Raw genomic sequence first — 12,055 nt, forward strand, 5'->3', positions numbered from 1 at the left:
CTTTTAACACTGTTATCACTTATTTAGTTTGTACTTATCTTATTTCAATCTGCTGCTAAACTGCACGGTGCGTATGTTGTATATTGTATATACCTACGCTTAAACCACAATGTCCGTTTCACTGACCACTGTCCGTTTGATTAATTTTATGTTAGCTTTATTTTGATTTGATTTATGTTTATGCTTATTGTCACTCTGATCCGTTCCCACCTTTGTATTGAAACTGTTGCACAATAATTTCCCTCGGGATAAATAAAGCTTCTTGAATCTTGAATAATGTAGCATAAATACAATAATAATAATAATAATAACAATATGAAATTAACAGTGCAGTAGGTCAATACAAATAAATTGGTGATTTGAAACTTTTTTTTAGGTGAATTGGTCCTTTAAAATTGCAAAGATATACAATAGGCTACGTCTCCTAAGAATAAACCCCTGCTCTGTAAAAACCCACATCAGTCACATCTGTTCATTGTTCTCTGTCCAACAGTAAGACAGTGTTGGTGGTGCTGACTGATTGTTTAGGTCTCTTTCACATGGCGAAACTCTGGGAACCCCCATAGCTTCTGCATAAAAGACATATCTTGAAGACGCACAGGGTTAATTTCAAGCCCCCACCACCACCACCCACATCTCCAATTTGAAAGCCGCCTCTCTACCGGGAGAGGAAGGCTCTTTTTCGGTCAGATGGCGTGCTGCAGTCCGCCCCCGTCATTCTCCAGCCCACACAGACAGGGCAGCCAGCAACCAATACGCTGCGCCGGAGGAGGATTTCTGCCAGTGATTTCAGACGAGCTACGATACGCAAAGGGGATTTACTACACCACTCTGAGCCGGGGAAGCTTTCGGCGATAGGTAACAGGGTAAGACACGAGCAGGATAACAACTGCGATGTGTGTTTTCTGCGAACATCTGGCTCAGGAAGAGGCCACTTACCTCTAGTCGATGCTTTTATCTCAGCCAATAATCCAAGCGTTTCTACTTTCGTGTCATCTAAATGTGACGTGACTTTGCGTCATTGATCCACCGAAATTACTTTTTTTCTTTTATCAGTTTCACTCCGGGAGTTCCGACCTCGGTGTTTGGAGAGACACCTTTCCGTGATAACACCGGTCCCCTCCTGCACTTCCGTCTACCTGGCCTGAAGAAGGTAAGAGAGGTTTATGTGGACCATCAGTCATATGAGGGCTTGAACGAAAACTATGTTTGAAAAGGTGAACATAGTTTGCATATGGAGGGAACTGCTCCACAGCATGCATAAACTTCCTGTATTCCCTTTTATCTGTTTTTATTAATGCTTCATCTGGATATAAGAGTTTGCATGAGCTATACAGCACAGATGGCAAAATATTTATCTAAATAAATGACTTGTAAAGGATTTCTCCACCTGCAGGTTCATGTCTTTCTTTTCTCGTGCCTAAACTTTCCAGAGCTGTGTGCCATGTCTCTGCCACGCACACTTGGGGAGTTGCAGCTTTATCGGGTGCTGCAGAGGGCCAACCTGTTAGCCTATTATGAAACCTTCATCCAGCAGGGTGGGGACGACGTGCAGCAGCTCTGCGAGGCAGCAGAGGAGGAGTTTCTGGAGATCATGGCACTAGTTGGCATGGCCACCAAGCCGCTGCATGTGCGTAGGCTCCAGAAGGCCCTCCGAGATTGGGCGGCGAATCCTGCCCTTTTCAGCCAGCCCGTCTCGAATGTCCTTGGGGGCATCCCGCTGTTCAAAGTGGATGGGACGGGCACTGGTGGATCAGCAGGCGGGCCCAGGAAGTCTTTGAGCAACGGGCAGCCGGGGTCACCATGTGAAAGGGATGATCGAGCGTGTCTTACTCCAATGCACAGTGGGAGTCCAAGAAGCCCTTGCTCCCAGGCCTCGCCACAGCCACCGGACACACACTACAGGGAGAAGCTGTCCCCCATGGACCCCCACTGGCTCAGCCCAGAGTCTGATGGGAACTGCACTTTGGCGTCTGCATCTGGAATAGAGGAGGAGCCGCCCAGCCCACCTCTGCTGTCGACGGGTCCTCCAGGTCCCTCCACATCTCCTAGCCCCTCCGCTTCTTTTGCCCCATCGGCCCTCTCAGCCTGGCCCGGAGGACAGCTGGACGGGGAGACGGCGAGGGCGGTGGTGGAGAGCGTGGACAGGCTCCTCAGGACCATGCCCAGGTCAGATCTTGCAGAGGTGAAGACTCTGCTTAGGATGAACAAGAAGATGGCAAAGACTGTGGGACACATCTTCAAAATGGGGTCAGAGGATGTGAACAAAGAAGAAGAGATCCGGAAGTACAGCCTCATTTATGGACGCTTTGACTCAAAGAGGAGAGAGGGGAAGCAGCTCACACATCATGAGGTAAAAAGCACCAAAGACAAGAACCAAGATGTGTTTGAATGTATCAGGTTTCATACGATAATCTGTTGTTAAAGTTCAGTCTGTACTCCTGTGATCAGGCATAACTATATACATTTAAAACTATGTGATTTCTGTACTGTCTGCATATGTTCACAGCGTCCGTCCCTCTTTCACTCAGTGCTTTTCTTCCTCAGTTGATCATCAATGAAGCTGCAGCCCAGTTCTGTATGCGTGACAATGCCCTTTTGCTCAGACGGGTGGAGCTCTTTTCTTTGGCACGGCAGGTGGCGAGAAAATGTGCCTACACCTCCACACTAAAGCATGCAAGGTAGGGGCACTGCCTTATAGTGAAGAGTGATCTGTTCACCAGCAATCAGTGACCAGCACACACACCTGCTGCGTCTCGATTGCTCCTCTGTGTTGAAAACAAAAATGTATTAGAGAATCAGGAACATAGTTTTAAGTCAGGACTCTCCACAGCAACACAGCAATTATTCAAATACATTAGAGGTGGAGTAGCTCCTTGTTATAATAGACCACATGTGAAATAAATGAACACAATCGTATTGTAGCTGATAACCTACTGAGTCATCTTCCCACAGGTGGATTCATTTTCTAAATGACCCTGGTTCAGATCGCAGCGGGATTTAAACTCCGACCTTTGTAGTGTTGGTTTAATGAGCTCACTTTGGAGCCACACAGGAATACACGAATCCCATCTGTTTAATAACCTGCACAAAAGCAGCTTTATGGAAGTAAATTCCAGAAGTTTTTCATCCCTTTCCATCATAATGAATTAATTATAAAAAGTCACAACAAAGCACTCATAAAATTATTATAATATATTAGATTTTAAGAGTCTCAAATGTTCTTGTTTAACAGAATCTATAATTAGATATTTTTTGAATATATTCCTGAGTCAAATGATGAAGACCAAATACACAAATGCTAAGACAAAAGTTCCTTTTGTGCTCATTACTACATGGCATTCAAATATTTACAACGGACATCCAAAAAATATGTTTTACAAATCTGATAAATGCATAGTTGAAATGACATTCAGGGTCATTTTGCAAGTTAAACAAAAGTTGTTTCTTGTCTCTTCATCGAGCCGATGTGCAAAAACATCGGACTGATGTGACAAAAGAAAATCTTATATCGAGGTGCATCTTTTTGTTTGAGTCTTCAACCTCCATCTGCTGAGGCAGACGTTGCCGTTGAAAGCTCTCAGCTCTGAAGTGGCCCTTGATTCAATATTTTCTTTGTCAAATTACTTATTATCAAGGTCAAGAACGGACGTTCATGTTCAGTTGTCTCGGCTGTTTTCCTCCTGCAGGACAAATGCAGAGGAGAATAGCGTACTGTCCCAGAAGAGAGCGAGACACGAGGTGAGTGTTTAGAGCAGCGCTGCTGTGTGACTCCTTACAGGTGAATGTGTGATTCTAACACATGGCCTTGTGTCTAAACGTAGCCAACGTCCAGGTCACTTGACGGTAATTTGAAGTGGATCATTAGCACTAAATTGACAGTGATGTTTTTTAGGTAATTGTGCCTGAGAGTGTGTCATCACTTCTCGCAGTGGAGGGATCAGAGAGCTTGACCCAGAGGGCAGATGATGACAGCTTATCTGCAGAAAGCCTCGACAGTGTTTCACACGGTAAAGACTTCTGATCTATGTCATAAAATAAAGTAGTTGGTTTTTTATCTGAGCTGTGAACTGGTAGTCAGTTAATCTTCACCCTACAGACAATCTTCCTGCCTGTTCAAGACAGCATTTACACATAAATCTGTCTGTCCTGTTAGACATCGGCTCACAGTGCAACCAGTCTCCATCCCCCCGTCCCCACACCGACACGTCCAACCCTGCCAACTGGAGTCGCCATCTCATACAGCAAACACTAATGGATGAGGGGTTGCGATTGGCTCGGATGGTGTCACATGATCGGGCTGGCAAGATCAGCCTAGGGTCAGAACGAACTCACGCTACAGGTGACTTTTCCAATAATGACTTAACAGTATCATGTACTTAATAATGGACATAGAATAAAAGTCTATTATTGCATTGTTTGTCCAACTTTGTTCAGGTAAAAGAATAGTTTGACATTTTGGGAAATAGCCTACACTTTCCAGCTTTCAGAGTGTTAGATGAGAAGATAAATACTTTTATATTTGAACTGTGAAAAGAGTGCTACAGGAATCCTAAAACCCTGAAATGAGTTAGCATTTTTTTACTTCCATTCCCTTGTTTCAATGTTAATGTTTTTTTTTTGTTTGACGCCTTAAATACGGTGTGTGGTTAAGCCTCAGATATTTTAAAGATTTGTTCTATGAAAATAAAATACATCAGAAAAAAATACAAAACACGCAAAATCAGTTGGACTAGTGGAGGTGACATAGTCATGTGACCATGTCGTAGTTGGTTTATAGCGTAACGTTAGCTTTTTACTTCTGGCAAATCGCATTTTTCGCTTCAAAAATCATAAAGGTGGTGTTTATATGTAAGGATTATCTCCCTGAATAAGAAGGGTCAGTATCATAAACTTTTGTCACTGAGCTTATTTTCTGCAGTAATCCAAAATCCAATAGAAAAATCCCATTGGCCTTTGTCACAAGAATCAGGGCTTTGCTAACTTCCAGGTCAGCCTAAAAAAATATGTCAACCCAGCAGCGCTCCATATATACGGCTACAGCCAGCAGTCAGTTAGCTTAGCATAGCACCAAGATTGGAAACACTGAAACTGCTTGTAAATCCAACTATCAGATCCTCTGAAACTCACATGTTATTAGTTATAAATTAACTAACATGCTATACTTTGTTTGTTAAATGTTTGCAAAAACAAAAATGCTAATTCCTATGAAGCTAATTCTTGGCTGAAAGCAGTTGATACATTGTTTTGTTTGTTTTTGTTGAGATTTATGTACAGTAATTTAAATAGGTAAAAGATGTATAATCTTTATGCTAAACTAAGCTAACTGCTGGCGCTTCATATTAACGTACAGACATGAGAGTGGTATCAAACTTCTCATCAACCTCTCAGCAAGAAAGCAATTAAGTTTATTTCCTAAAATATTAAACTATTTCTTAAAGTTGGAGTTTGAGGAGGGAGATTAAAAGAGAATAAATTCATGTTGGGGTTGAATTGAAAAGGACAGACTCCCTAACCTTTGCTAACAATGAATAATTTTATGGCTTTACAGCTTGAACTGTAGTGAGTCACATCTCTCTGAGGTGACGCCTCCCACCACGCACAGCTGAACTCCACCAGACTGTAAATTAGAGAGGATAGAAGTTAGAAGGGGAAACAGAAGGAGGCGTAGAGCGATATATGGAGAGGAAAAGAGTGAGAGAAGGAGGGTAGAGAGGAGGGGGGTGTTACACTGTTATAGCACTTCTTTAATACCCTGCTACTGTAGCATTTTTCTGATGCATCACAGCTTCTCACGAGAAAGAGAAAAAAAAAGAAAGTTAGTCACTCTGGGCTGTGATAGCCAGTCGAAGAGATGAAGCGAGGAGAAGGAAGCCAGTAAAGACATGAGGGGGCGGGAGGGAGGGAGGGAGGGAGAGAGGGGGGATAGGAAGTACTCTGTGGGCGGTAGAATCGGACCCCCCCTCTCCGCAGCGACTGACGTCAGAGTGTGTTAGGTGCGTGGGCTGAAGGGCGGGATGGATGGGGCGTGGGGGCGAAGGAGTGGGAGGTAATTGGAGGGGCGTTGCACTGACTCACCAAGCGACAGTGTACAAAAATAAAACCTGTGGGCAGGGAAATGGCACAGTCTTTTTGTACATCTTCTCCCTCTACCAAAAGAACTGTGGAAATAACAAAAAAAAAGACATATGTTTCATCTCTGACGTCGATCTCCCTCACTTTGTCTTGTTTTTTGTATCTCTCTCACTCATCCAAGTTTCCTCCCTCTTTTCTCTCATTAATCAGAACTTTCTCTCACTTCCTCTCAACGTCACTGTTTTCTGCCATAACTCATCTTCCGTCGTATCGCCAGGAAATCCTTTCTCATGCATTATTTTAATGTTTAAATCAAGAATTTATTTGTCCACAGATGTAACTGAATGTGTGCTATTAAATGTTTGTGTTATTAAGTTAGGTTATTATATTCTCTCACACAAGGGGTTTCTAAATGCGCAAATAAATAAATTAATATTCATTGACGTTTGAATGCTTTTACAATTTCTCTTCAATAGAGACAGTTACAATACAAACACACAATGAACAAAACAAACAAAAACTTTCCCTTGTTTGGTTTATTTATGTCTTGAAGTGATTTGTTGAATGCATCAATGCTTTATAACCAGAACTCATTAAACTTCTACCACTGGAGAGTTTTTGTTATTCAGCAGCTTGGGTTGGTCAGTTTCACTGCACATGGGAGAGTTTCTTGCTGAATTTCCGAAACTATTATTTAAAGTCCTAAAATACTGGTTGCAACTTGATTACAGTGATTCTGTGATAAGTTATATTTTATCCCTTACAGTACCGAACTGTCTGTTTGGTCTCTGTACAATTCATCCGCATACAAAGTCTTAAACAAAAGTATCAAATCAAAGGTGTTTGACTTGATGCAAAAACACTTAAAGCTTGACATACTGTATTTATTTCCCTTTAATATCCATTGACACAGCTCACAGTGGGTTTACAGTAGATATTAGTTCTTTAAAACAATACGTCACCATCAAAAGGATCATTTGATTATCAATTACTCATCCTGTGTTACAAAAAAGAAAATTCCAGCTTGCCTCCAAGGTGAACGAACAACAAAGAATTTTCTCAGTTTTTCTATTTTTCATATTTTTCTTATCTTATTTTATCTTATCTTATCGCAAAGGCGTGCGGCAAAAAACATTTTCTTCAAGAATTCAAGATAACACAGACCAAGTGATTTATAATAAAATGATCATTTTGAGGCTGAAGTGTTCCTTTAAGTGACTCCAAAGTCAATTCTGGTATCAGGTCTGATCCTAAACCTTCCCTCTCTCCACAGACCATGACAGTAAAGTGGAGAGGCGGAGCTCGATAACAGCGTGCAGGAGCAGCAGCCCTTGCATCACCAAAGACGACTCTAATCACCCGGGGAAATGAAAATGCTCAGCTTTTGTCAAGGAACTCGTCCTCAGGCCCGCTATTGAGTCATATAGGCTGCTACTGACACTAACATCTGATGAGCAGAGGACTCAATACAGTACATTATATCAGAATTTACCAGCTGCTGATATCGTAAACCTGCAGTGACTTCTAAACAATGAAATTGTGGATCAAAGTTGTCCTGTTTTGAACTTTTTATTCAGTAAGTATGTAGGGGAGACACCTTGTTTTTTAAAAATACATGGACGACGTGTCCTGCAGATTTGAGCTGATAGTGAGGAAAAAAATATTTTGTCAAATTAGTCCGTTTATTGTGAGAAGTGCCGTGTGTTGACAGTGCCAACTGTTTCATATATAACAGGCTCGACACCACAGGGGGCACTGCAACATTGGAAATAGTCTCAGTGCCATAGTTGTGTATAGGAAATTTGGTTTCGTAGGAAGACTTTTATCTACATTTTCAGCAAGTCACAATCTAAAAACAGCATGAAAGCAGCTCCTCACCCTCAGGAAACAAATGGATGTTCTTAAGGATTCAAAGATGAAGATGAATAAAGCCCACACACACAGATTAGTTAAAAAAAAAAGAGAAAGAGAATGTGTGGCACATGTTGATCTAGATTTTCCAGAGCTTTCGCACACAAACCGCTGTCAGGTTCAGAGGCCTTTTGTCCTCTGCTGCATCGTCTAATCGCCCCTGAGATCAGAACAGGCATGCTGATGTTTGTGAGATATAAGGTCTTCATCATCCTCCTCATCACGTCTTTCTGTAATGAGATTTTTGCACAAGCGGCTGATATGGTGTTTCGTAAGAAATGATACTTCAGTTTTTCATTATCTTCATGTGGAAAATACACTCAGAACACCATTTCTAAGAAGAAGTTAAGAACACCGACACTCTTTGATTTCCAATTTACTCTTCAGTTGCCTCTCTACACATCAGGTTTCAGGGTCAGCTACAGCGACCTTCAGCAGGGAGGATGCTCGCTGTCATCAGCTGCTCATCTTTACTTTAATGCTGTTTCCCAATAGATGCCATTGTACAGCCTGTGAAGAGACTGCATTCAAAATTACATTGCAAGATTTGGAGAATTAGGAAACATTTACCACAGCACTTTCAGGAACTGTGGTGATTAGTGTAGATTTTATGTAGGTGTAGCAGAAACATATGGCAGTGTGTCTTTCTAATGATTTCTGTAGTCTTAGGTGAACCTAATGTCGGTCTCCCTCTTTTGTCCTTTGAGACTCAGTAAATTAGGATGACAAATCTTTCTTTACTTTATAAGCTTTAAAAAAAGAAAAGAAAAATACATGCAGAGGTTTACAGAAAGAGCTCTCATGGTGCTTGACTCCTGAAACAGCAGCTCCTACAAGTTTCATCTGCCAATTTGACCCAGCTTAAAATTGTTTCAGTGTTTTTAGACTTCATGCAACGACAAAGCTGGTGTTGAAAATGACTAAAAGCGTTTTCGTATACTTAATCACAGAGTTTGTCAGTGAGGTAGCTTGCTGTGCGTCAGTTACACCTGCCTGTCTCAGTTTATTATGTTGCCAAACAGATTATTTATTTTGTTAAATCTCAATAAATGTTATTTTATTGCTTAAAGCTACAGCGTGTTGCATTATTTCCACAAATAATCATTTTTTGGCATTCTTGGCAGTTCTGATGTGTGGAAGAGGCTGCAGGAGTTGCGTCACACAGCCAGCAACACTTCTGCTGTCGTCTTGTTTGTTACACTGACGCTCTGCACTGAGCCTCGATGCCGGCATGACTCACCCGTACCAGCGATTTCATCAGCGCTCGTACACACACACACACACGCACACACACACACACCCTCGCTCCATTTTCAGGCAGATAAGATAAAGACACATAATCCAAACATCAGACATCCAGAACCACAAATGTCACGGTAGTAACTGTATGTGTAAAACCAAACCATAAAGGTTCACATAGAACTGAATATTAAAGATAACAAAGTTAAACTTTGCTATTGTCTATTGATTGGTCGACCCACCACTTTGATTCAGACTGAAATATCTCAACATTTATTAAATAGATTAACATGAAATCTTTATTGAAGTCTCCACTCAAAAATGTGTTTTTCTCCAAAATGTCAGACGTTGTTGACTATAGTGACTTGTATCGGAGCAACGTTTGTCACTAGCGAGGTGTTTTCACATTCCTCTCCTGAAGAAGAAGATGTCTGCAATCAAAAGTATGTGCAGCTTGAGTTGGTAGGTTACTAATCAATAAACCAATCACTGTCTAATATGTCAAACACTGTTCAACGGGAGAACGACTTCAACACAACACCGTCAAAGAAACCTGAAACCTTGAGCTCAGAGCGGGCTGTCAGTACGGGAGAAACACACTGTCATCATAGCTGTCAGCCACTAACAGTTACAAGCTTACAAGCTAACAAACACCAGAAACCCCATAACAGATGCTAACTACACTAACCATTCTGATACTACTGCTTGAGTTTAGTGCACAACAGCCTGTGGACGGTGTTAAGCCTGGGCTCCGTGTCCGACCATCCATCAGCATGGCTGATATTTCTGTATTGTATATTTGCCGTCTGTCTGAATAAACCTGTATTCACACTCTGTGTCTGAAACACTCAATTTCTCTTTAAGCTCTCATACTGAAAAAGCCCAGTCTGCTCTAATTGGTCAGTGTTTCCGTGGAATGACTGTAACATCACTTTCTACTTATGTATAGTTTAGCTGTGACATCACAAATGTAAAAAAGTCCTGACGGCTCCTTTAAAGACAGTTTCTGAATACAGGCTATGTGCATTTGTCTGTAGATTGAGAGTTTTCATACTTTCACAGTATTTATATGCACCTGGACCTGCTTCATAATAAAAAAAAGACATGGGCATTTTTTACACTGTGCAACCTTCAAGATATTCATGATCCTCAGGGTGAATCCCACTGACTGGTGATCCACTGGCTTTTCTTCTAGCGCCACCATATTTTTGTTTTTCTTATTGAAATATATTGACTGTACGATGGATTGTTGTAAAATTAAGTAGATACGTCTGTGATTTCGAGAGGGTGATTTGTGGAAAAGTGAAATCCCCTGACTTTAAATCTAGTCCCTCCGTCAGGTCAACATTTCTGTTTACTCAATGCTTTGGTTTGTGGCCAAATTCCTGCAAAACTAATGGCATTCGCATCAGCCTCAGCTCAACTTTGCTAATTAGATTGTGTTAGAATGCTAATCACTAAACTAAGATGATAAACATCAACATGCTAACATGCTAGCTCAAAGCTCTGCTGATCATGGCTATAGTGTAGACTTTTCTGGAGTTATTGAATTACAATTCCTCTATTATTGGACCAACTTCACACCTTCAGATGTTAAAGGTGATGTTTGTATAAAAAAAGTACGTTTTTATTACATGACAGCAATCATATCTCAGTTGGTTTTCTTGTTTTCTTACTGTCACAGCAGCTGTCAATGTGGCAGCGGATGAAGGGAGACATCTTCATCATTAATCAGCTGTCAGCACCACTAATTAGGGAGTTAAATCTTTGAGTCTATTCTTAGCCATGCTCTTTCCTAAGTAACAGAGCTGAGCAGCAGACAGCTGATCACGTTAATGCTCGAAAGCAAACATTGAAAAAGCAGCAGGAAGACTATTAATGAAATTAGGAAGTCTAATTGTCTGCATTCAAATCTTCAAAGATTTTTTAGGATCGACATTCCTCCATTCCATGCAAAAGATGGGCAACGTTCATTAGGATAACTCACAAAGCTAAGAGTCTCTGTTTGTCTTTAAAAATAAACGTAATCAGATTCGATGTGGGCTTTTTTTCTTGCCATAATTAAAACAACCATGATCTGCATATTGTTTATATTCATTCATTAATAGCTATTTCTGTCTCTAGAGAAGATTTTCCTCGTAACATGCAGGCATTGAATAATAATTTAAAAAAATGGATGTAAAACCAAGGCAAACAACGGTACAGTTGCATAAAGGTGCAATATGAACTGGTCAGTGAATATTGAACCCATTTCACAGGTGAGCAACAGCAGGGAGAGATAGGAATGACGAAGCCCGATGGTAACTGTTCATAACTGACATTATTGGCCATATAATTAACTAATTGATTAATTAAATAGTACACATAAACAAAGCAAAATTACTGTTATGCCTCCCATTTCTTTTTTTCTTTGTCCAGGAACCTACAATAACATTAGTTTTGTTGCGGGATCACAGCAGCTGCAACGCCAAATCAGGTCAGGGGCGTAAGTGGTGGGGCAATGACCCCTTCCCTACTTCCTACCCCTCTACTTTTGTCACACTTTCAAGGACCACACCCATCTTTGAACATGACCTTCACTTTGATCTCAGCTAAGAATCTGTAAAGTTTTGTGACTGTATTCTGCACAGTTGCAACGCTATCGTGGTGACAAATTCAGTCTGCAGACAGACAAATAATCACCTGGCAAAATACTCAAAACTCCAGGACATTTTGACATGATGACACACACACACACACACACACACACAGAGACTCACAATGTGATCGCATCGCTGTCGCAGCATGTAATGATTTATTGTCCTGTATTTACTTTTACATTTTTAGTTAC

At 41.1% G+C, this 12,055-nt stretch overlaps 1 protein-coding gene across 1 annotated transcript; it reads left to right on the plus strand.

Moving 5' to 3' along the window:
• Positions 1–964: 964 nt before the first annotated feature.
• Positions 965–8,228, plus strand: nab2 (NGFI-A binding protein 2 (EGR1 binding protein 2)). The gene is made up of 7 exons (XM_083939920.1): positions 965–1,153; positions 1,434–2,353; positions 2,548–2,681; positions 3,690–3,741; positions 3,896–4,010; positions 4,157–4,342; positions 7,349–8,228. Exons 2-7 carry the CDS (start codon positions 1,445–1,447, stop codon positions 7,444–7,446), a joined length of 1,494 nt encoding a protein of 497 aa, XP_083796046.1. The 5' UTR covers positions 965–1,153; positions 1,434–1,444; the 3' UTR covers positions 7,447–8,228.
• Positions 8,229–12,055: the final 3,827 nt, after the last annotated feature.

Source organism: Echiichthys vipera (genome assembly GCF_963691815.1).
Source record: "Echiichthys vipera genome assembly, chromosome: X".
In the NCBI taxonomy this organism is placed as follows: Eukaryota; Metazoa; Chordata; class Actinopteri; order Perciformes; family Trachinidae; genus Echiichthys; species Echiichthys vipera.

Coding starts and splice junctions, on each gene's coding strand:
- nab2 (XM_083939920.1), top strand. CDS start 1,445: ATGTCTCTGCCACGCACACTTGGGGAGTTGCAGCTTTATCGGGTGCTG. Junction 2,682..3,689: donor TCCACACTAAAGCATGCAAG/GTAGGGGCACTG, acceptor TTCCTCCTGCAG/GACAAATGCAGAGGAGAATA. Junction 3,742..3,895: donor AGAAGAGAGCGAGACACGAG/GTGAGTGTTTAG, acceptor GATGTTTTTTAG/GTAATTGTGCCTGAGAGTGT.